At 51.0% G+C, this 23,808-nt stretch overlaps 1 protein-coding gene across 3 annotated transcripts in view; it reads left to right on the top strand.

The window, feature by feature from the left end:
- KDM2A (lysine demethylase 2A) overlaps nt 1-23,808 on the top strand; it is a 50,756-nt gene that overhangs the window by 9,085 nt on the left and 17,863 nt on the right. For all 3 annotated transcript variants that reach the window (XM_050897524.1, XM_050897522.1, XM_050897523.1), the window contains exons 4-11: nt 12,937-13,075; nt 14,292-14,370; nt 15,765-15,811; nt 16,176-16,354; nt 18,057-18,163; nt 18,766-18,859; nt 21,205-21,358; nt 23,207-23,322. In XM_050897524.1, the coding sequence (XP_050753481.1) occupies nt 12,937-13,075; nt 14,292-14,370; nt 15,765-15,811; nt 16,176-16,354; nt 18,057-18,163; nt 18,766-18,859; nt 21,205-21,358; nt 23,207-23,322 (915 nt within the window). The remainder of the gene's footprint in view (nt 1-12,936; nt 13,076-14,291; nt 14,371-15,764; nt 15,812-16,175; nt 16,355-18,056; nt 18,164-18,765; nt 18,860-21,204; nt 21,359-23,206; nt 23,323-23,808) is intronic.

The raw sequence follows: 23,808 nt of genomic DNA, 5'->3' as shown, positions 1-23,808 counted from the left end.
CGTTTGGAAAATGGGATGTCACCACTTCAGCTGAAGTTAAGAAGCTATCTGTGACTGGACTTGTACAAATGCATCATCAAAAAGCCTGTCAATAAAATCTGAAACCAGCATCACAGCTATCTTCCATCTTGGATGGTCTCAAGCTAGTTGAGCTGCAGACCAAACTCTTTGCTGTACAAGTGCTTGTGCTGGTCCAGGCTCGATTCCTTTTCTGGAGGGCTTAGGGCAGGGTGTCAGCCTCTTGGGTGCTGTAGGGAACTTTGTTGTTCTTCCCTTTCCACAGTGGTCTGAACTCCCTGTGCTGCCCACCTTCAGGCACCTGCAGATCTCCCTTGGCAAGGATGCTAATGACTTCTGATTTTTGAGAACTAAGGAGTAGTGAGAGTGTGTTCCTACTGCTCCCCCTCTAACTCACTACCTCTCAGGTCCTGTCAGTGCTGCCAAGTAGCAGCTCTAGGAGCAAATGCTCTGCCACCTTCATGTTGCATCTTGAGCAATTAGGAAACGCTCTGTGCCGTGTGTCCCCCACCCACCTAGAGGTAGCCTGCATGCTAACGGTTGGACCGCACTGGCTAATTTTCACTTGTCCTTGCTCATCTGATGGGGAAATCACAGGCGCCAGGGTGGCGGAACGAGAATGAGCATGAGCTGCTGTAGGTCACTGATGCTAGAAGAGCTCTGCTCATACAGCCTGGAGCTTAATCTGGAGAGACCAGAAGGGATGTGATGAACTCGAAGTTTTCTGTTTGCTGATCCTCCCTGATAACCTCTTTTCCCAGCTCCTAGGAACCAGGTGAGGAAGATGCATAGCTGTCCGCAGGTGTTGCTTGCTGGCACTTGAGATGGTTCAGATAAACCTGGTGACAGTGTAGCCTGTGAATCCATGATGGGGGAGAGGAGATGGGTCCTGTTTGACAGGGTTACTCTCTGTTCTGCTTCTGTGCGTCCATGGTTGTGCATCTCTGTTGCTGTAGAAACAGTACTGGTAGTAAACAGCATGAGCTGGCTGTCCAGGGGCTGTGAATCCCTGTGGAAGTTCCAGGAACTTGAACCGGAGGAGGTTTGGGGCTGGGATCTGCCTGGGGTTGCAGGGTGGTAAGAAGAGATAGGTGGGTTTATGCTTGTGCGGGAGTCTGATGGGGAGGTGCGCTCTCTGTAGCGCTTCCACCCAGGTCGGGTGCCTGGAGGGGTGCAAATCTGGGTGGCATCCTTGCTGCCAGAAGACCTGAGGTGTGGTTCACGGCACTGCATGTGATGTGCTCGTGTGTGTGAGAGAGCTGTTGCAGGGCGGGACTGGCAATTTTTACTGCTGTCAACTAGAACAGGTCATATTGATGCTGAGGTGGTGAGTGGAGCAGTAAACTTTCCTCCCTGCAGTACCTTAAACACTGGCTGCTTTTTGTCTCTCCCTGGATCTTACAAGTTTTAGCTATCACACTGTACACTAACAAGAGTTTTAATAAAGCTGCCCCCCCACACACCCCACACCCTTTTATGCCAAGGAAGAGGCTCTGGCATGCGATCATGGTCTGTGGGTTTTGTTGGCGCTGGTCCTCAGGGTTGGGAACTGACTGCAGAATCATGCTGTCGTGTCTTAGCCAGTCCTGATGGAGTCTGAGAGAAGAGGTCGCTTGATAAAAGGCACCAGGGGAAGGATCAGGACGTTGCTTGATAGAACTGTTATCTAGAGAAGCAGATCCCAACCAGTGAGGTGCATTCTCACTACAAGCGAGATACGCAGAGGGGGTGGTCCTTTTTGATATTGCCTCTTACCTTGCCTAACTTTTCATGAGGCAGCAGGTGAAAGTCTGCAGGGTGGGAGAGAAGAGAGGCGGTGCTGCAGAACTTGGAGAGACAGCAAAGCGAATGCTAGCGGAACAATCAGAAGGTGTAAGAGCAGAAAAGTCTGTGTATGAAAAAAAAAAAAAAAGACTGGCCTGTGCTGTTCAGTCCAAGAGTGCCCAGCTTCCCCTTGCTCTCCCGTGTCCCCCTGGCTCTCAAGAGCTGTAATCTTGGGATCGAGCTGAGGCAGCTGGAATTGGAAAGGAGAGGGCTGGCAACGTATGCTCCTTTAGGGTTAGACTGCCTCAGTGTCTCTAATTCACTGTTCATAAATATTTCCATGTGTCACTGAACTCCTGACCCCCTTTGCCCCACTTGGAATAAGGCAGGGGCAAGTACTGGGCTCCACACTGGGAGGGAGTGTGTGCAGTGATGGTCTAACAGTGCAGAGTACGGAGGAAATACCCTTCCTAGTAGGTGGTTTCACACACTGTCCATGTTCTTCCCAATGGCTCTGGGTTGTTTTCCTTCTTCATAAGCATCCTAGGCCTTATAGCCTGCAATTCAGGCAGCCTGTTGCTGTTCTTTTTAAAGGACAGTATCAGCTTAGCAGGAATTGCAGTACAAACCCCAAAGCTTCCTGTGCTTTTGCTGTCCAAGTACTCCTGTGGTCCAGCCTTGTTCAGTTTGTGTGATGGGACAGAACTGGCAACAGGTTTCTGCAGAGCTGGGTTGGGACGCTGGAAAATTTGGAGGGTGAGCTCTTCCCCACTGAAAAATCCAAGCTAGTCCTCTGAACTCCCACCATGTTGTGGACAGAGAGGTGCTCTGCCTGTCCCAGCAAGGAGTGAAGTCGCATGGTGCTGACCTACTAACGCTAGATCAGCTGCACCTCTGTCTCTGAATGCATGTGGCTCTGTCTGTCCCCTGGGCTGGCTCTGCTGGGTCTTTGCCTGGTGGTCTGTGTGGGCTCAGCAGCCTAGAAGTAAACGATCCACCCTTTCCCTAGTGGGAAAACGGGTTAAGTGCGTGTAATTTTCAAGCGTGCCTTTTTGGAGAAGTTTGGTCTACTTTATTCCATTTTGGGGATGCTCTGTTGCCTTCCTATACAAAACAAAAGGAGAAGCAGAGCTGGTAATGCTCATCTACTTGACTGCATAGCATATGTGCTGGGGACACCCTGGCAGGGAAAGGGCTCTACACAGCAGGTTTTTTTCCTTGGATTTCTTCTGGTTTGGAAGGGGTGGGAGGTAATTAAAGGGGTTTGGAGGATTTGATGGTCCTTCATGAGCTTCCTCAAGCTCTCGTAGAATCCAGGCAGGGTTTTGTCCAGGTATCAGGGTGCTACGGCTGGTGGTTGGTATGGACAGTCTGAGGGTTAGTAGTGCCATAAAAGCTAGTTGGGACAGTGGCTGCATGTGAAATACGCTGCAGGTGACTGGAGTGAGAAGCCGTATCCTTTCCTAGGAGCAGTGTTTCCTTATTGGGACTGTTGCCAGACTTGCCCATCTGTGATCTGATCTAGCATGTTCCTCTGTCTCATGGCTTTGCTGCTGTGGCTGGTCAGTGTGTGGTTTAGCGGCTGCTGGAGTTCTCCTTGGCCCGTTGGTGCTGTCTCCCCACCTGCCTCTTTCAGCCTTGCTCCAATTCCCCAGTTACTCCTTGTGTACATCCAAATTTGTGACCCAAAAGTGCAAACCAAAGCATTCTCCCTGCTCGTTCTGAAACGCTGCCAGCCCTGCTCGTGATAGGAATCCCTCCTGGAGCTGTGAAGCCTGGAAGGGCTCCAGTTCTGCGCAGATCCTGTTCACTCCTCAGCCTGGTGCTTTGAGTCAGTCTTTGTCCAGGACTGCGCAACCTGGGATATGCCAGTTCTGCTCTCCAGGTTTTAAGAGAGACAGGAGATGATGAGGGGCATTAAACCTAGGTTAAGCCTGCTGGATTAGTTCTTGGGTTCCTCTCGTGAAACCAGGGAGTAAAAGAGTCAGTTTAGTATGGCTAAGGTCTTGTCCAGATAGTCATCATTGGTGGATAGGGCACACAGAGGTGCTAAAATTAGCCACCTGCTAGCTTGTCCTAGCATCGGGCTGGCCTCCGGGCTTGCACTGAGACAGGTATGGCCACTGACAGGTTGTCCTCAGGCTCTTGCTTGGGGGATTATGGCCTTCTCTTCAGATCCTACTGCAGTGCCTCCTTCTAGCTGGGGGAGCAGGAAGCCCAGGACCATTTTATTGATTGTCTCTGGGGCACTGGCAGTTATTTGGCAAAGCAAATGGCTCTGCAGAGCCAAAATATTAACAGAATGACATGGGCACATCTCTGTAGGACCCTTTGCACCCCAAGGGTGACAGGGGGTGGTGTGGTTTAGTTATTGCTTCCTGCGCTTGTGAGGAAGAGGAGCTGAGGAGAAACTGAAGTGATTGAAGGTGGGGAGGCACAGAGGACAGGAGCCTGCTGCCTCTCTGCTGGCAGAGAGAAACACAAGTAACGTGCTTGTATGGACCAGAGCTTGGAGCCTAGACCAGAAGCTGAAGTGGGAGGTGCAGGCTTGGAGGAGGGGAATCTCTTGTGCTTAAGAGAAGCAGTAACCTGGCAGACTGCTGACTGGATGTCATAAACTTTGTGCCTTGGTTCTTCACGCTGTATCTGCAAATACGTGCAAGGGAGTGTCTTCCCTGCGTAGTCAGTTCTGGCATTGGCACCTGCTGTGCCCTGGATCTGTCTGATGGTGGCCTTGCTGCTTCCGTGCTTGTCCGTCCTCCTGCCAGGGGTTGCCTTTGCCTTGTGCCTTCCCAGAGAAACGGGACCCTTTGCCACTGATATAACGGATCTCACGTGACCTTTGGGGAATGGCTGTTAATTGCTGGTGCATCTCGGCACAGTGTCTTGGAGACTGAATTCTGGACACTGCTGTTTGCCACAGGTATTCGCTGAAGATTAAAACACCCGTCGACAAGTTTGAATGTTGGAGGTCTGGACTTATGTAGACAAGAGCCATAGTTGTTTGCTGTAAAAGTATGTGAGAAGTTAAATTCATAAACTGAGGAGAGCTGAGCTTGTTGGTTTATTACCAATTTGGATGCACGTCAGCAAAGTAAACCTACAAAGGGATGAGTGGCTAGGAGGCACCCGGTGAGGAAGCTCAGTGGTGAATGAGGGAGATCCACTGGCAAGTCATGCTGTTCTATACATGCCCTGGGAGCCAGGTAGAAGTTATAATACCTGCAGCGAGGGGAGTTTGGAAGGAAGGAGTTCAGAAATGGGAGTGAAACTTGACTGCATTCTTCATGTCAACATCTTTCCTCTAAAGGAATAAGGGAGGGTTGTGGGAGGCTTCAAACCAGGCAAGCTGCTCTGGAAACACAGCAGACCAAGGGGAGGAGGCACAGGGAGAGGAAAGGTGAGGGGTGCTCTGGTCTCCTGAAGTGGAAGGAGCTGTGGCGCAGCAGGAGGAGGCTTCCTGGGAACTGGGAGATGGAGATGTTGGGAGATCAGGGAGGGAATGGCAGCAGACACGACAGGAAGTGACTAAAATACTGTGGTGTTTGTCGGTTTCACTCTGTAAATATGTGAGGCTCTTTCAGCGAAAGGACGGCTTGTTCTTTTTTCAAATGTGACCTTGTACTTGTTCTTCTCTCAAAAAAACCCCACAGGAGCGTAGTCTTCTGGTTCTCTTCAGCCGACTGTCAGTTCCTTTGACATTAGAGGTAGCTGTGCTCCATGGAGGCAGCACTTACTGATGGAGAGAGGTGTTCAAGGAAGGGTTTTGAAGAGTACCACCGTGGAGCTGCATAAGGCACTTCCCCTGGCATCCCTGGGAGAAGGAGACTGCAGGTGAAAGGATCAGAATAGAAGGGATAGCACTGGAGCTGTCTGCAGGATTAATATTCATGCTTCCTATTTCCTACATTAATTGAATGGTACCCAAGAGGGCCAGAAAGAAATGGTGAAGGACAGCTATCTTAGATGAGAATTGCTGGCTGTCTGGTGTTGAAGGATGAATAAACTGCCTTAATCTTGACCCTGCCTGACACAGAGAGAACGGCTTTGGACTGCTTGTCAGTTCTTCCTTAGTAAAACTCATCAGGATGAAAAGTGCCTGAATCCTAACACAGATCACAAAGCTGAAAAAAAGCAATATTTAAATATCGCTGCTTAATGCTCAACGCTGAGGTTGTCCGACAGATATATACGTAGTGTGCCTGGCTCGTATCCCTTGCTTCACTGGGGCTGAGCTTCGTCTGGGATATTCTCACAGATGGCAGTTTTGGGGGCATCTGCTGATCTCCTTTTTGGAAGTTGCGCGTCCCTGGCTGAACTGACAGTTGACACTGGAAGAACTCCCAGTAGCGGAGCCACCCCCGGGAAGAAGCAGTCTTAGTCTAAAAGCCCAGGGCTGTGACTTGCTGGTGTGCTCTGGCGAGGCCTGCCTGGATGGGGTTGTACCAAGAAGCAGCAAGAAGAGTTAGGAGGGCCGCAGCAATCTGCTGGGAGGGGGTACTCGGCCAAGACCCAGCTGTGGCACGGGCTGTGGGACAAAGGTAGCCGGCTCCTCCTGGGAAGAGATCAAACTTTGTGCTGTAGGAAGGATTTGTGCAGCTCTCACAAAGTGTGTGCTAGTGGAAAGGTGACATTGGCATTAGCGTGTCATGGCTTGGCATGTCTTTTGCCCTTTGCAGGTATCACCTGTAGCCAGTTATTTAACCAGATAGCAGTTCCCTGCATGGCAGGTGAGGATCAAAGCACATGAGAGAAGAACGGGGTCTTGGAGTGTCCCTACACAAGCCCTAGACTTGTACACTGACCACATCTATCCTTGTATGGAGACCCGATTTGAGGAGCTAGGGAACTGTGGTTTGTGTAACTGTGCCGTGAGGAAGCTGCAGACTCCAGGAGGGGAAAACTCTGCTGCAGAGATTTTCCCAAAGTCCCAGCAGATGCTGCCTCTCCCAAAATGCATGCTTGGAAGTGCAGAAGCCTTTCCTTTCTCCTGCCTGCTCTGCACGCACTGAAATATTGTTTTTCCCCCACCCTCCCAAGACAACAATGACATGAAAGCGCTGTGGCCCCGGCTGAGTACGAGAGGCGTTGTATAACTGATGGGAGCTATTTGTATTGTGGCAGCGCTTTTGGGTCCTCAGCCATGACTGGGATCCTCTTCGCGTACATACTGTGCAAATTAGGAGGCCAGACTCTTCCCTGCCCACAGGAACAAGCGAAGCTGATCTGGCTGGGACTGTGGAGGGGGTTTTGTGGCTGATGCTTTGCTGATGACAACAAGAGCATTAGACTTTGGAATTTGCTCGGCTGGAGGAGACGGTCCCCTTCCTTCTGTGTTCTGCATCCCTGTTTCCCCATTGCAAAGGGATTCGAGTTTAAGGTGTTTCTGCCCATTTCCTGGTGTTTGCACCTTTGCGGTGTGGCTGCCTTCTGTTTGCCTTGGAGGCTGTGCTGTGAACGAGATCAGGGAAAAGAGTCGGAACGGTTCCCTGATCCCACAGTGCAGATCCATAGGTGGATCTAGCTGGAGTAAAGTGAAGTTTGTATTGCTGCTCTTTCATGGAGTGCAAGTCCATGGCAGGTTGGGCTGGTGGAGTGGCATCCTCTGAAACATGCTGTGTTTCTTTGGTCATAAAGCCTCCAAGTTTTAGTGAGTGACCAGATCATTTGCTGCACGTTCACGGGGGGGTGAGAGCGGGATCTGTACTCAGAGCTGTAATTTGTGCTGGGATTAACCATCACAAAGCAGTCTTGTGGCCCAAATGCCAAACTGGAGTGACTGAGCACTGGAGGTAGCACTGCACAGGCAGCAGCAGTGATGGGGCACGGGGAGGGAGCGGGTGGATGGGGAAGTGAGCAGGAGCTCCTCTGTGTAGCATCTCTAGCAGTTTACCCCTAGCTCAGCCTGAGTCGTTCAGTCCTGGTGGGACTGCTTTCTTGCTGGGACTGTACCCCCAGCATGAGTGCAGCATCCACCTATGGCACCAGTGGGATCTGGATCAGGCCTGGCTATGTGGTCACATTTCTGTTAAATTAGCTGGCCTACACAATCCAGAGCCTGTGCTGGCTTGGTGCCACTTCCAGAAGGACAGACAATGCCTGATGTGGCATGCAGTCTAGCAGGGCAGTAACTGTGTCCACGCCAGAAGGAAATCCTAAAGGGAGCTGTCAGACTGAGCTTACACTGGGTTAGTACTCAGTTGTGTAGCTGCAGTGGTCTTGGTCTGGGGGAGGCTCCCAAGGATGCTTATTCAGCCATGCCGTAGTTAAACCATGTCAAACTTCTGCGTGTCACCCTGTCTTTCCTGTCCTGGCAGTAGCTGTAGAAGAGTGCCTAGGAGCAAGCCAGCTAATGCCATCTGACGTTCCACTGGCATAAAGGAAATCTGAGCACGTCAGCCAGACACCAGGGTCTCCGCGAGGTGACGGCAGAGAAGGGGTTTTCCCAGTATGTTAGTTATCTGCCTGCACGGTGCATTCCTGCTGTACTTTGCTGCTACCTAGCTTTTCAGGCTGCTGGTGTCCTTGAGTAAGTGCTGTCAGCTAGTCCTGTGCTACTCTTTACTGTGAGAGATGTCTGCTTGAAATGGGGCTGCAGCCGGTCATCATGCCTGTGGCTGGAGCTGCGTTCCAGCCCATGTCTCTTGAGGCAAGAGGTTCGTTGTCAAATGGGACACGCCTGAGTTTCAGCCCAATGCAGTAAGCCCTGTTGTGTAGCTTAACTAGGAGCCCTGAAATACCACTTGTACTTCCAGCCTGAGAGCCAAATATAAACTTATTAAGAGACTAGTTTGGATATAGCCCCTTCTTGCCAGCTTTTAGCATGGCAAACCTTTTTCATCTCATGAGGTTTTGTACTCAGCGAAGGCAAGAGAGCTGCTTTTCCCAAAACCCGCCAACTAAAAGTGAATGTCTGGAGTAAAGGAGCAGCTCAAAATGCAGACCACAGCCTGGTCCTGCGGTGTGCCACCACCCACCTGATCCCAAAGCAAGTGACACCCATGGACTACAGAGCCCAGCATCCTCTGCTTCGTCGTGCACGTCCTCTAATCAATGACAGAAAACTGCCTGCTGGGGCCAGTAGTCCTAAGCCTTGTTTCATAGGCTTGCCTGGGAAAAGGGTAAGTGAAAAGCTAGTCATGCTGGAAGGTTATTAGCATGCTTGCCTGGACTAGGTGTGCCTTGAACTTCCCTGGTGTGATTTAGTAAGGAATAAGATACCTGCAAAATAGTCACCCGTAGCTATTGCCCTTACAACAGCAAAGGTGTCCCAGCAGGAACCGCAACAGGCAGCTGATGTCTGACAGCATCACAGGGCAGGATTTGAAACATGCTTCAGCTGGACAGGGCCTGCACAGCTAAGGGTCCAAACAAGCACAAGAAAGCACCGAGACCTCCGCTTCTTTCTCGGAAAGCGTAGAAATATAAAGGGGAAGCTACAAATCGGGTTTCCTTGGCACGTTTGCCCATATGACCTAACCCTTCTGCACTCTTGCACAGCACTCTTCAGGGCAGAAGTGATTCGAAATGGTTCTGGGATGGGAATTGTGGTTGTCCAGAAAATGGGGCTGTTTGGGCTTTCCCCCTTGCCTCCAGCAAAGGTGAGGAAGGGTCTGTGGGTGTATGTGGAGCTGGAATCAGCTGAGCCAGTTTCTTCTGTTGGATTCATGCGCTGGCTGGCCAGGAAAGCCCTGTGTCTGCATCCTGCCTGGCAGACCTCTGAGCGTGTTTTGTCAGGGCTCTCCCTTTCCAGCTCGGCGCTTCCTGAAGCAAGCGCTGAGCTGAGCCGATTGACGATGGGGAGAAGAGGGGGTGCTCTCGGTGCTCTGGCACCCAGCGATGAGCGCCTCGCTGTTGTTTGTGCGTGCTGTGCTGCCTGTGGGAGTTCACTCCTGTGGGTTAACAGGAGCTGAGATGTATGGGAGCTGGTTGTGCAGCTTCCTGCCCCCCAAAGGTGGGGCCAGCACGGCTCCGCCTGCCCATGCTGAGAGCCCAAGACACCCAAACACGGTCCTCAGCTAACAGCAGCATACCTGCTCCATCCTTTCTCACCGTGGGCATCTTGCGGTGCAGCCATGCCAGGGCCATCCGGCTCCATCCCTCCCAAGCATCTGTTTTGGACTGTTTCAGACCACCAGCACGGAGGTGAGACGTGAGGCTTTGCGGTGAGGAGAAGGGTTGCAAAGCAGGGAGCGGCTCCGTTCCGGGAGCTGGGAGCTTGGCCCGGCCTCAGTCAGCTGTTGGGTTTCAGCAGAAGCGCAGGGTGCCGGGGCGATGCTCCCAGAAACCTGCCGAGCCAGCATTGGGGCCGACCTGCCGGGATATGTGCCTGCCTGGGCTAACTGCGTTTGAAACGGGCCTTTCCCGAAACGCTGGGGCTTTTCAGCAAAAGCTGAGCGTGAAGCTGTCTCTCATGTGTCCCTAAATCCTGTACAGGGCAAGCCCCCTCTCCGCTGTGCTGTGCCGTGCCCTCATTTTAAAACTGAGCACCACACAGTGTTAACTGATTCAGTGATTTTTTAAGGGAAAGAGCTTTATAAGGTGGGCTCATCCTCTGATATAACACAGCCAGGTACTCTTCTCCCAGTAATACCGCTACATCTGTAACTTCAAGCTCTGGTGCATGTCCTTGAAAGAGCCAGTCTCAGTTTAAAGGCAGAGTGACAGAGGGTTTGGGAATTTCAGCCCCTGGATTTATGCTGGGAGCAGTAGGATGCATGGCCCTAGCACCCGACAGCTCTTCCCAGCCAGTGCATTGGTGTGCACAGTCCGGCCCCAGCAGTGTGAAATTCAGAGTGTTCCCCAGGAATATGTCGCTTGGTTTCTGCTGGTGGCACCTCCGTTTGTCTTTTTTTTAATGCGTGGTTGTGCCTTTATACAGGTGTGTCTGTAAAAGCCTCGTGAGTAAAGTGAGTTTTATCTTTGTATTGTTAAAAACAGTGAAAGGAAGTACTGCTTGCTATCCATGTTTAGTGGGTGGCTTAAGACAAAAGACTGCAAACACACAGCCCTCTTCCAGATTGCTTAATCGTCGGAGCCATTCGGACAGACCCTTGGAGAACATTGGTTTCAGGATACTTAGTCAGGGCTCTTTGTGAGATGCCCCATTCAGCCCGTTGTTCCTGCCTTGCAGATGAGGTGTTTGTGCCTCTATTGTGTTCAGGTTTCTGGGAGGGGGTTTGGAAAGCTAAGCGAAGTGAATGAGGTGTTAACAGCGGGGAGAGGTAAGCTGCTCTGCCTTGATGGCAGGGAAACTACTTGTGAATTGATCAGCCTTCTTGAAAGTGTGAGGCTGAAGTTATGTGTTGGGGGGAACGTCCCTTTTCCAAACGAGTGTCCCCACATGCTCCTGCACTGGTTGAACTAATTAGTTTTAAAAGTATCTTTAAAGCAGTGCATCTGTATGAGGGAGTCCTTTCTCTTTCACCGGTGCTGTTTAAATAGATAAGGCCAAAAAGAAGAGAGGGATGAGCAAAGCAATGCAGTGATCAGACTGATGGATGGCTAAGACCAGGCTGTAACTCACTGGAAAATACCCCGGGCGTGTTTGATTTGGCTGTTGTAGTGTGTGATGGGCTGGGGGAGCAGGCAGGGCAGGGGTTAATGGGAAGGTGAGTGAGGCCAGGCAGGGCTGGGGCTGGCTGCTCAGGGCAAAATAAACCCTCGCCCACTCAAGGGCTTTCACCGTCACTGCAGGGTGGGCTTGTACCTCCTGGGACTTCATGTGGTCAGAGCAAGCTCTGCCTTACCCCTGGCTGGCTGGGTGAGGAAGACAGAAGTAAGCAGAGAGTGGCTTTGGGTGAAGTCCGAATCGGTGCTGAACTCCAGGGAGGAAATCTGCAGCTTGCTGCCACAGGGAGGGGAGTCCAAGGTGTATGCCTTCCCTTGGGAAAAGGCACTCTTGTCTTTTCCAGGAGACCCTAAAAGAAGGAAGAAATGAGCTATCGAACGTGCTCCGCTCCAGGCAGCGAGAGGTGTGCCGTGGCAGGAGGTTGTGCAGGGACTGTGATGCACAGACGTGCATCTGGTCACCTCACCAGTGATGGTGAATTACAGCATCGTGGTCCGTGGCTGGGACCGGTGTTGTTGCTGGGGTTGTGACCCTGCTACCAGTGCTGCGGTGCTGCTGTGCCTCCCTGCTGCAGGCAGGTGCCAGCTTCCAGGCCCAGATATGACAGTGGCTGCTGCGTCACCTCCTGCCCCGTCCCGTCCCTGACTGTCTGCTGGCACAACAATTGGTGTGAATGCTTTATAATGGGAGCATCCCTAATTTGGGGGAAGTCTGCTTGGCTAATTTGGACCAGGTTGACTTTTATCTGAGGGGATTTAGGGAGCATTCTCACAAGCGGCTCTGCCAGAGCATGGCCAGTCTCTGGAGAGGTGCCTAACAGCTGGGGACAGTAATTTCTTCCAGATCCAGCAATGCTAGAAGAGGATGTCTGTCAGGAATCCCAGTACAGATGTACTTATGAGACCCTCTAAGAAAAGGGTTACTTCCTCCCCCCCTACTCCCTCACACACAAACAAGGGAATAAATCAACTTTTGTGTACAAGCATAGCCAAAGATGAAAACTTGAGAGTTGTCTTCAGCATAAAACCCTTCGTTTATCACTTGGCATTCTGGCAGGGATTTAAATTCACCAGTGCCTTTACCTCCAGTGCAGCAAAATACTGATGCATCTGTAAAAATAGGAAACTGATTCTTTTTTCTTTGCCCCAGTTATCCTGAACTATCTCCCCTCCTCCTGTGTTTCTGTGCTAGCACGCATTAGGAGTGAATTACCTGTCTCCCGTGCAGCCCAGCTTGCAAATCCGTTGGTTGTAGGAGGAGCAAATCTGATGTTTCAGTGGTGTGTTTTGGATCCAGGACAGACGTTGCCTAAATAGATCTTCTCTGGCATGTCGCTCTTGAAAACTGATACCAACAGTGCTTTTTGAGCAAGAGACCTAGTGGATAATATAACTGGGTAATACAGGGTCTCTTCTCTCTGGGAGTAGAAGCATGTAGGCTTCCCAGGGACCGCCTGCTGCAGGGCAAGGGCTCCCCCAGAGGCCCTGGCTGAGCTGTGCCAGGTTGAGATTAGGCTCTGGGAAGAGAGCTGGTTGTTCGTCCTGGTCCATAACTCTTACCTTCCTGGTCTGTTGTCTCTTCAGCGTGGCACGATGAGGCGGCGTTATGAGGATGATGGCATCTCCGATGATGAAATTGAAGGGAAGAGGACATTTGACCTCGAGGAAAAGCTGTCCACCAACAAGTTTAACTCCACCTTCGTGGTCTTCATGGAAGGCAAAGGTTTGTCTTGGGACTGCTGTGCTGCAGTGTGTGTCAGTAACCAGGCAGCTGCTGTGGTTGGCCGCTTCTCCAGTGAGGCATGGTGTGTGAGATGACCTTTCTTCAAGCCTTTCGTAGAAAGCTAACAGTGATCACAGTTGGATGTACTCTTGTGCGTCTGACTACACCCAAAGCCTCCCTGACTGCCAACTTGAAGGGCGGTTACGAGGCAATTGTGGTGTTAATGAAATCCTTTCCCATTGTCCTGTGTTTTGCTGCCTTTTACTTTCCATCCTTCTGTAAAGTTGGAAAACTGTCTGCTGTTCACACCAGTTCTGTGCTTTCCTCTGCTGTAAACCGCTTTACTTGCATAACCCAAGTGGTGCAGAGCAGGCGGGGGATGTTTCTCCCTGCTCCCCTGCAAGTCCTGGAGCAGTCCCCAAGCAGTTTGAAGGCAATGTGAGGGCTACTGGTGGAGGATTAGCTCAAGCCTGCTAAGCCCTTGGGCCAGGGGAGCTGGTAACAGGGGAGTGTGCGTGGGAAATGGCATGGAAGCCGCTCGATCTGGAGAGCGATGAGCCAGTCTGCAGCACTGCAGGCTTGCTGGGACACGTGGCAGCCAGGAACGAGAGGGTTCGCCTGGGTCAGCACCTGTAATTGCAGCCACATGTCTACTAGATGCTTAATTCAAAACCTATGTGGGATCTCTCCCCTTTCTTTCACCACACATACGGCTCAGTGGGATGTCTTTTCATCGCACAGCCAGTGCAAGCCTCATGAGGATTTACCGTGAGGGAGGAGCATTTCTTCAAGGCATCTCTTGCTTGGCTGTGAGCTTCTTAGGGAAGTGAGGACCAAAAACCGTGCTGTTCCCCTGTCTGGTGCAGCCTGTTGGAGCAAACTCCGTCCTCCCTGGGGGGCCTGTCTGAGGCTTGTCAGCAGCACACACCAGGCTGCTCACAGAACTGCCGCAGAGGAGTTCCAGGATCACCGAAGGGGTGTAGAAAAAGCGAGGAACAGGGCTTTTTCGCTGGCTAGCCTTGCCACAGAGATACGAGGAGGTTCTCGGGTCTCAACTGCACAGGGCCCTGAACAACCTGATCTGAGTCTGAAGTCAGTTTGCTGGGAGCAGGGTTGGACTGGAGATCTCCAGAGACCCTTTCTAACCTCAGCTTGTCTATAGTCCTCTGAAGGAGTCTCCCTTAACACCTTCCCTCTTCTTGTCTCCCCACACCAGATTTCACAGTTGAATACATCCAGCGGGGCGGCCTGAGAGACCCTCTCATCTTCAGGAGCTCTGACGGCCTGGGGATAAAGTAAGTGTTAGGGGCACAGAGCGGTGGATGACTCTGGCCCGATTTCTTGCCTCTCTCCACATTGTGTGGGATCTGATCCTGGTAGCTGGATCTGTGCTCTGCCCAGTTGGTATGACTGTGTCCTGTCCACGCTGTTCTTTACGTGCAGTGAGCAGAGAGAAGTATCTTCCACTTCAGTTATCCTGTTCTTACTAGTCTGTCTGGACTTAAAATGAAAGGACTGAATTGGCTGTAGGTGATCACAATTCAACCAAATGTCTGGAAAGTCCCACTGCTGCTCTGATGCAACATCTGGCTGGGTTTCTTTCCTAATAATATAGGCATCTATTGCCAGAGTCTCAAACAATTTGTAATATTTCTGGCGTTTTCCAGAATTCCAACCTGATTTACCCAACATGGTTACTTCTAAACTGCCATCTATCTCTCTTGCTACAATTAAGGTTTACAGCTTTGAGTGTAAAGCTGTACTGATGCAAGACTTTGTGCCGTTTTGTGGTGTTCATATAAATACACTATGGGGTGGTAGATGTAGTAATACTACATCAAAACATTACCGCTGTCTTTTACAAAATTAAAAAAAAACCTGGTCTGATCTAGTGTTTCTGCTGGGTCCATAGTTTTTGGTTTTGATTAATACAAAAGTTAGAGGAATAAATTAGCCCTAGCAAACTTTGTCAGAGCCAGTATCAGCAACACTGCTCTTAACTTCTTCAACTGGCTGTGAATGGGTGGGCAACGTCTCATCCAGTGCATGATGTACTGTACTGTGGTGCGTTAGATAGGAAGTTGTGCCAGGCTCAGTTTTAACTGCTGAGTGACTTGGGAGGGCAGAGATTTGATACTGAGGATTACAGTGTGGGTGAAACTGGATTTCTCCTGACCTTTTGGTTATGTCTGTGGGTCAAGAGCTGCTTGAATGGCTGCCCACCCATTCTGCCTGTGACAGCAGTGTTTGTACAGATACGTATGCCAGTACAAACAGTTAGAGTAGTTATGCTGCGTCAGTGAAATATACTGCTTGTACTGGTCTGGCTGTGCCCTTTATATTGGGATAACTCATACGAGCAGTCTTTAAAATGAGAGCTAGGATTGCTTAGCTCAAGGCCTGCTTGTTCGTTTGCCAGAAGCCACTGTACAGCAGCTCATGCTCTAGAGATGGTATATCCTATTCCCAAACGTGCTTCCCTAGCCAGAAGTTGGGCCCAGTGTTTCACCCCAGGACTCAGCCCAGACCTGCGCCCCCGGAGATCTAGTTGCATGGTCTTCACCCACACCCAAGAGGCAAAAAGAAGCACAGTAGTATCTTCAGGGTGCCAATACTGGGGTTACAGGTGGGAAGGGTCTGGAACCAGAAGCACTTCATGATTTTTTTTAGCAAGGTGTTTGTCCTGCAGGATGCCAGATCCGGACTTCAGCGTGAATGATGTGCGGCTGTGTGTCGGTAAGTGTCTGGGGACCACAGTTCACCTCTGTTGTGCCCTGGCAGTTAGGGAGGAATGGGGAGAGTCATTGGGTTTATCAAAGCTGGAGGTCTGGTTTTGTGGCTCCCCCAGCGTGCAGCTGGTTGAACCTGAGCTGTCCTTAGCCAGTGGATCACAACTCTTACCTGCTTGAGTCTAGTCTGACCTGAAGCAGCTTCTGTTTCGATGTGGGTATGGAAGAAGATGAAGTTGTGGGAGAGGCCAAGACATCACACTTGTGTGGGTGGGTCCTTTGAGGAAGGATCTCATGTCTCCTGGAGTGTCTCTTCTGGGTGGTCCATTGTGCACAGGGACGGTTCCAGTGACATCTGTCTGTTCTGGCAGGGAGCCGACGGATGGTGGATGTCATGGATGTGAACACGCAGAGGGATATTGAGATGTCCATGGCACAGTGGGCACGCTACTACGAAACACCGGAGGCCGAGCGGGAGAAACTTTACAATGTCATCAGCCTGGAGTTCAGCCACACCAAACTGGAGAACCTGGTGCAGAGACCTGCTACGGTGAGCGTGGCTCTTCCTTCCGCAAGAATGTCTTTTCCCTTGTGCTTGTGGTCCTCTGCAGGCAAGGTGCAGCCTGGCACTTGAATGCAGGAGGAGAGGGGCTGCTCGTAACACGCACGGGCTCAGCCAGGGATGTCAGTGCTGTGCTCTGGAAGCTGCTGGAGCTGATCCTGTGTTTGACTTGGACCTCATCTGCTGTAGCTGATCTCACAGTCAGGCTGGGGCTGCCCAGCCTGTGCATCCCTCAGCTATAGTGACCGCGGTCAAGTCCCTGGCGTGTCATTCTGCAGAGAGCTGACTTGTTCACTAGCTGTCAGCAATTAGAGAAATGGAAGTGATTGGCTAAGGAATAATTAGAGTGAAGTAACCTGCTCCTGCTGGCTGGTGATCGAGAACAGGCACAGAGTTTGAACAAGCACCTGCATTTGAATAGAGAGGTCAGATTTGTGCTCAGCCACAGTGAGTGTTGGGGACAGGATGGGGGACACTGGCTGCCAGCCTCTCCCAGTTAGCTGATTCCACTGCCTGCCAAGACCTTGGCTGTCATTCAGTCTTGGGCCTACCTTCCCTCTGTACTGTGCACTGCGCTGCTCTGATGCTTGGTGCAGAGCCCTGTCCCTCATCCTGCAGCAGCGATCAGCTCCGTTGTGGCCAAAGAGAGGTGCAGGGCAGGGGTGGCTTGCCATAATGCATGGCTGGGTGTAAAACTCCAGCAGGGCCTAAATCGGACAGCAGAGCTCAGCAATGCTTGCTGCATTTTGAGAGAGTAGCTAAAGCCAGGCTGCTGGTTGAGCTTTGTGGTTTCCTTGGTGTTTGGAAACCGTGGTCCCGTTAGGACAGCAACCCTGTGCTCAGCTGGACTCCAGAGGGTTGTGCAGCATGACAGGGAGGGTTTCTGATGCAAAGTGCTGAAATCTTTGAGGGCAGAGGAGGCCAAGGCTAGAGGTGTGCTGGAAGCGGGGGACGAGGCTGTTTGGCAGGGGGAAAACGACTTGCCCTTACTGAAGTGTGGAAGGTGGGATGGATGGGATGGACATCCTGAACTCCCTCTGCAGTCGGTGGAGAGGAAGGGGCAGCTCTGTAGGGCCATTCACTTCTCTCTGTTAACTGTAGAGGGAGCCTGGATATCTCTGGCTATCCTGAAGCTTAGCGAGTTGAATCCCACCCTTGCAGATGCTGCCCAGCGTGTTTTTTATGTAAGCCCAGTGCATAGCAGTTCCTGCCTAGCCCCTAAATAGAAGACCAGCATCCCAGTACCGTGCTTGGGATCTTGCTGTGGTGTTTGCTGTTTGTGTGAATTCAGAGGCTCACTGTACAGCGGCTGGCATCAGAACAGCTGGTCCTAAGGGCTTTACGTGTGGGGTTGCACCAGTGGCATCGGGAAGGTTGCTGGGTGTGTGGGGGCCAAAAAGGCGGTATCGTGGCCATTCAGCTAACACCAGGGCTTCCTTCCCTTCCTTGGTCTTGTCGTTTGTTGTGGGTGTGCTCTGAGCTGGGATGGCTGGCAGTCTGTGCGCAGCACCGCAGTGGCTTTGGTGGGCCCGGTGCAACCCTGCATCCCACCGGTGCCCAGCCGCCTGTGAGCTGTGGGCTTACCAGGCAGGCAATAGGTATCTGAGCTTCCAGAACAGCCTGGGGGTAGCGAAAAGGGGTTACTGTGCCCCTTTCATCTCTACTCATGTCTCCCACATTTCTGCTGTAGGTGGATTTGATTGACTGGGTTGACAACATGTGGCCCAGACACCTGAAGGAGAGTCAGACAGAGTCTACGAATGCTATCCTGGAGATGCAGTATCCAAAGGTGCAGAAGTAAGTGACTCCCTGAGCTGTTCCAGTGGTGGCAAGCAGCAAAGCATCTCTTGCAAGAAAACTGCCCATGGGAGAAGCAGTTTGTACCAAGGGGAAGTGGGAGGAACAGTCTCCCTGTTTATTTCAGTGGGTGACACTTGTAAAGGACACTTTAGTTAGTTAGTTAAGCCCCTGCCGAACGCTGTGTGGAAGAGCAGTCGTGTGGCTTCTAGGAGCTCGCTGCGCTTTGGGGAAACTCTTGGTGCTCACCACTTCGAGACACCTGGAGTCGGTTGAGCTGCTAGGTGCTGCCCACCCTGCCCTGTAGGCCAGACCTGCGACATGGGGCTCTCTAGAGCTGCCGGGTGTGTGAGGATGAAAGCTCTCCTCTTGCCTGGACTAGATCTTTTTGTGGGGATGTGATATAAATGCAAAGTGAGCTCTCCTGCAAACCACCACCTCCCTGCAGCTAAAGTGCTTAGCACTGCAGTAATTGGCTTCTGGCACTGCTCTGAGCCATTGGCCTGGGTTTGGGCTGCCCATTCCCTTTGAATACGTTGTATCTGCTCTAAAATGTGGATCACCACTCATTTTCACCTTATCGTCATCTTGTTTTCCGCCAGATACTGTCTGATGAGTGTCAAGGGCTGCTACACAGATTTCCACGTGGACTTCGGTGGCACTTCTGTGTGGTACCACATCCACCGAGGGGGAAAGGTAGGAGGACAGTCCCTGTTGAGAAAGTTACGGATGCTTTAGGAGAGTGGCTTTTAGTCTGTTGTCGATCCTTGAAGATGCAGGTCCCAGACAGCGAATTGAAATCTTTCCACCCTAAACTTGTTTATCTGTGGTTCTTGGAAGTAGCTCAGGCCCTCTGAGGTCCACCAGGCACAGGCTGAAAACCCATGCTGTAGAGATGATGCTGAGACAACCTTATAAAAGGCTAAATGACATAGAATAGAATAACCCAATTCATCCAGTGCCTTGGGCTTCTGAAGGATCACTTGGCTACATGGCTGATCACCTCTTAGTGTGGCGCAAATAGCACACTGGGAGCAGCAGCAAACGGAAGAAAGGTAATTAAAGATGAATGGGAGCAACTCCTAAAGCTAAGCTGTCCAGGGGCTTTAAATAGTCAACAGATGTGTTAGGGGTCACCTTAAAACATCAAGTGACTTCAAAAGCAGAAGCATTTGAACTGAAGGTTAGTGACAGGTCTTCACTGCAAAACCCTCGAATGGTTTCTGGTGAGAAGTAGCTCTGAAACAGTGTCAGATTTGAGCTGCTTGTCTGGAGTCGCTTCCTGTAGCTGAGCTCAGCCCGAGATATGAAAACTGAACCTCAGGCTCCATCGAGTTTGAGTTTGTCTGGTTACAGACTTCATCTGAGTGCAATGTTTGTTCACTGATGGGTAACTTCCAGTTATAATGGTGCAGGGATTTCCCTGTGCCAAGCATCCGTCACCCCAGCTGTGTGTCGTGCTGGGGCCTGGCTTGGAAGAAATCTGTCTGGAAGGGGATCTGGGAAGGTGCCAGTCCTCCTACTCACCTTTAGGCAGGGTGAATTGCACCTTAAGCTCCCCTTGCAGGTGGGGATGTTGTATTTGTTTTCTTAACTTTCAGAAAACAGATTTGTAATAGTTTGGGTGCTGTATCACTGAAGGGGCTAGCTAGTACTCAAACGATTAAGTCAGACACCCTAGCTAGCACTTCTGCTGCTCTAGAGAGCACAGTCATGTTCAGAGCATGACACTCAGTCAATATGAAGTCCTTGTTGGGAAAACCTCCCCTCTGACTGCCATTGAGTCCCCGTTGTCATGGGACTTGGTCTATGCTTTAGCGTTACCACTATAATGGCACGGAAGAGCTTGTATTCAAGTTTTTGCTAGCTGCAGTTGTCAGCTCTACTGTAGTCAAGGAAACTTTGCACTGCTGTCCAGGGAGGGTGGTGATGCAAACAGACTCATCATAGTACATTTGAATCAATGCAGTCGGAGCAGCAAAATCTGGTGGTAGCTCAGCTTAGTAGTATTAGGAAAAGCTAATGTGGAGGAAAGTATCCCATAGTGCAGAATTTACCAAAGGCAGGTCCCGCCTCTTGCCCAGTGAAATGCACCTAGCTCCTAACTTAACCCTTGTAAGCAATTAGAAGAGACCTCGCTGCTTCTGATAAAAACCATCAGCCATCTAGGGCTGAATTCATCAAGGAGCCAGGGGGTAAAAAAGGCTGCCTGTGGTGACTGGACATCTCCTGAGAGCCTTGGACAGCCTTAGGATAGGGAGCCCTTTCGCTTGTAACTGCTGTGAAGGAACTGTCCAGCTGAAGGCAGCTGGGTGGGCTCCCTCCACAGTCAGTAAAGGCAGATCTCTGGGGAAAAAACTCTTGTCACTTCTTTAGGACAAGTCCTGGGCAATTATTCCATCCTGTCTTTCTTCACTGACTTAGACTAGGTTCAGGGAAGGCAGCAAACTCTGCCCCACCTGAAGAATCTGGGCTTTTCACCCACCTTTCCTTGCAAAGGAGATATAGCTGCCAGACTTCCCCAGCAGTTCTGACAGTTTGTGGCTCCAGTGCCTTCCCCCAAAGAATGAGCTAACAGGCTCTGAAGAGCCTAGTTGGGGATGGATATCTACTTGTCACCTGTATTGCGTGGAGCCAGACAGGTGTAAATCTCTAGTTCAGTTGTAGCTCTTACTTACCTGCGTATTTCTTCCATGTTAGTATCTCCTTTGTCTCTAATACTCTCGTGTCTTTGGTGAGCTCTATATCTCTTGATATTAATGTAAATAATACCTTACAAAGCATCCCAGGCTCAGTCTACCTGTAGTGCTTCAGTGCGTCAGGTCAGGAAAGACCTTGCTCAGTGGCTTGCCCTCTCAAATGGGGCAGCTGTTTAGGTCACTTTACTGGGAATTTCTGCGGATTTGCATCCTCTGTGAGTGGGGAGAGGGGGAGACTTAGATGTCTGGAGAGGGAGCAGGGCAGGTTTGGAAGAAGCAGGGGGTAGTCAGTAGCTGTTAATTATGCGATGATTTACATACATGTGTTGTCTTTATTTGCAGATCTTCTGGCTGATCCCTCCTACACCCCAGAACCTGGAGCTCTATGAGAACTGGCTTCTCTCAGGGAAGCAGGGAGACATTTTTCTTGGGGACAGAGTGTCAGAGTGCCAGCGCATCGAGCTCAAGCAGGGCTACACATTTGTCATCCCCTCAGGTACCGCAGGGTGGGCAGGCGCTTCCTGGCCTTTGCCAGGGTTGTGGCAAGAGACTGAAACTCCTGGGACACGAGCAAAATCAGAACAGGCAGGATTTGGCTTCCTCCTCATGAGTAACTGGGAGAGGGAGATGTGATGTGGCTCCATCCTCTTGCTTGCCAGCTCCCGAAACATGCCCGTCATGGCACTGTGGATTCAGCCCAAGCGACAGGAAAGCTGTGGCTGGCTCACATCATGCCTGATCAATTATTAAAGGAGGCTTTACCAGAGCCTGTCATGTTGACATGCGGAGCAGTGCACGTCGAGGACAGAGGCTGGCCCAAGGCCGCACAGCTCCTCAGCTTCCTGGGTCTCTTGCGAAATCTCTGCAGACTTATGTTCAAATTGTGAAGCAAGGAAGGGAGCCAGTGTGTGAGTTTAAGGAATAAGGTGACTGCTGTGGACACAAGGAAAGACAATTAAACAGTCTGCAGGTACTGGAGATAGGAGAACTGGAAAGCGTATACCTAGAAGCGGATGTTGGAAAAAGCTGAAACCCAGTAGGGAGCTGGGAAGCAGTAACATGGAGAGACTTGCAGGTAACTGCTTTGCAGAGGGCTTGGGCAAGGAGACTTTGAGGTTGGGAGTGGGAACGCTCTCAAGAGTTAAGAGAAATCTTTAGCCTGACTTGGTTTAGCAAGCAGAATAATTGGAAGGCATCAGCCATGTCTTGCATGCACAGTTAGTACAGTGCTATGCTAGAAAACAGCAAAGGCAGAAGAGACGAGGCAGATGAAAAAGCAGCTGAAGTTGGTTGTTTGCAAGGACTGGCTCACAGCCTTTTAGAACCTGTGATGGAGACGTGGGATGTCTGTAAAGTGTTGTGCTTGCACTAGGGAATACTCACTTGTAAGGAGAAAGATTGTTGGACCCCTTTGAAGGCTTCTAATAAAACTGATGCGTAACCATTGTGTCCGTAAGACTGTCTCACATGTCAAAGGCTGCTGTAACCTGCCGTTTCATCTCCAACAGCAGTGCAGGAATAAGTTGGGTTGTAGCTTACAGCAGGACCAGGAACAGAAAACACCAGGGATTGCACAAGTTACTCATTTGAGTCCTGTTATCACAACTGACACTTCTTTTGAATTGAGTGGCCTTGCCTTAAGGAAACCCATGCTGGAATTACCAAAATGTTGGGCTTGGCTGGACTGCTTAGCCTTGGAGATAAGAGCTGGAACTTAAGTTACTTTGAGAGTTTTTTAATTGTTGAACAGACTTTGGAAGACTGTTTTCCTTGTTGCTGGTGTTCTTAGGCCTAACACAATTAGGAAGCAACTTCCCAGAGACACCAGGATGACAAAAAGCTATGGACAGGAGGTGGATACTGGCACGTGTGCCACCATGGGAGGATGCGAGGCCAGATCCGCAGGTGTATTTAAGTGCCTAAGTACAAGTCTGTCTCTAGCTCTTAGGTGGGTCAAGTGAGCTGAGTATTGAGTAATTCAGTAGTGACACTTCAGGAGGGGTGGGCATTGTTGCTGTAACGCAGCAATGTCTTCCCCCCTCAAAGAGCTGGGGTCTGTACAGTCCCATCGTAGCCCCCCGCTGCTACTAGGGCTGGCTGACGTGACAAGGGGTCCATAGCTAGTCTGTGTGTTTGCAGCTAACCTGGATGCAGGTTAAGGGTGCAACTGTCAGGGTGGACTTAGCTGAGCAGCGTGAAGGTTGTGCAGATTTGACAGCCCTGCTCTGAAGAGCACAGTTCATAAGAGATTGCAAAGGCATTGAATTAGTAGGGACTCAGTTGTGAGACCTTGACCTCACCTAGTCGCTCAGAAGGATTCTTCAAACTCTGCTTTCTCTCCAAGGTTGGATCCATGCTGTGTACACTCCCATGGACACGCTGGTTTTCGGAGGCAACTTCTTACACAGCTTCAACATCCCTATGCAGCTCCGGATCTACAGCATCGAAGACCGCACGCGGGTAAGGACCTGCGGGAGAGCTGGGAGGACGTGGCCTCCTGGGATGGTGGGGAGGGCGCAGCCAAGAGCGGTGGTGTGCAGGCAGGCAAGTTGAGTCTCACCCTGTGACAGGTTGCTCGAACTCCAGCTGTCTGTAAGCGAGATGTCCTAGCCTGCTAAATGTACAGGCAGGAACTTGGGCAGAGGGACAGCCTGCAATGCGCACTAAGGCTTGTTATGTTCCTTCGTACTGCCTCCAGTCTGACACCAGGCTTCCGAGGGGTCTGCAAAACTTGCTGTGAGTGTCATGGGCACCTCCCCTGGGTGCCTGAAGAGGAAGGCAGCAACCTGTCCGTGGGAGTGCATCCAGCGTGTTGCCTCTTCCCTTACCTGGCTGCCTTCTGCTGCTGCTTGGTGTTGATCTTAGACCTTGATGTGGTCTAAGATGATTGAAACGAAAGGCTTCCTGAGGTCTCAGGCAGAGAATGCTGTTGGCGAGTGGGTGTTC

The sequence above is a fragment of the Gymnogyps californianus genome, chromosome 5 (genome assembly GCF_018139145.2).
Source record: "Gymnogyps californianus isolate 813 chromosome 5, ASM1813914v2, whole genome shotgun sequence".
Lineage (NCBI taxonomy): Eukaryota > Metazoa > Chordata > Aves > Accipitriformes > Cathartidae > Gymnogyps > Gymnogyps californianus.
Note: the sequence above shows the minus strand (reverse complement) of the source record. Positions and strands in the feature narration are given on the sequence as shown.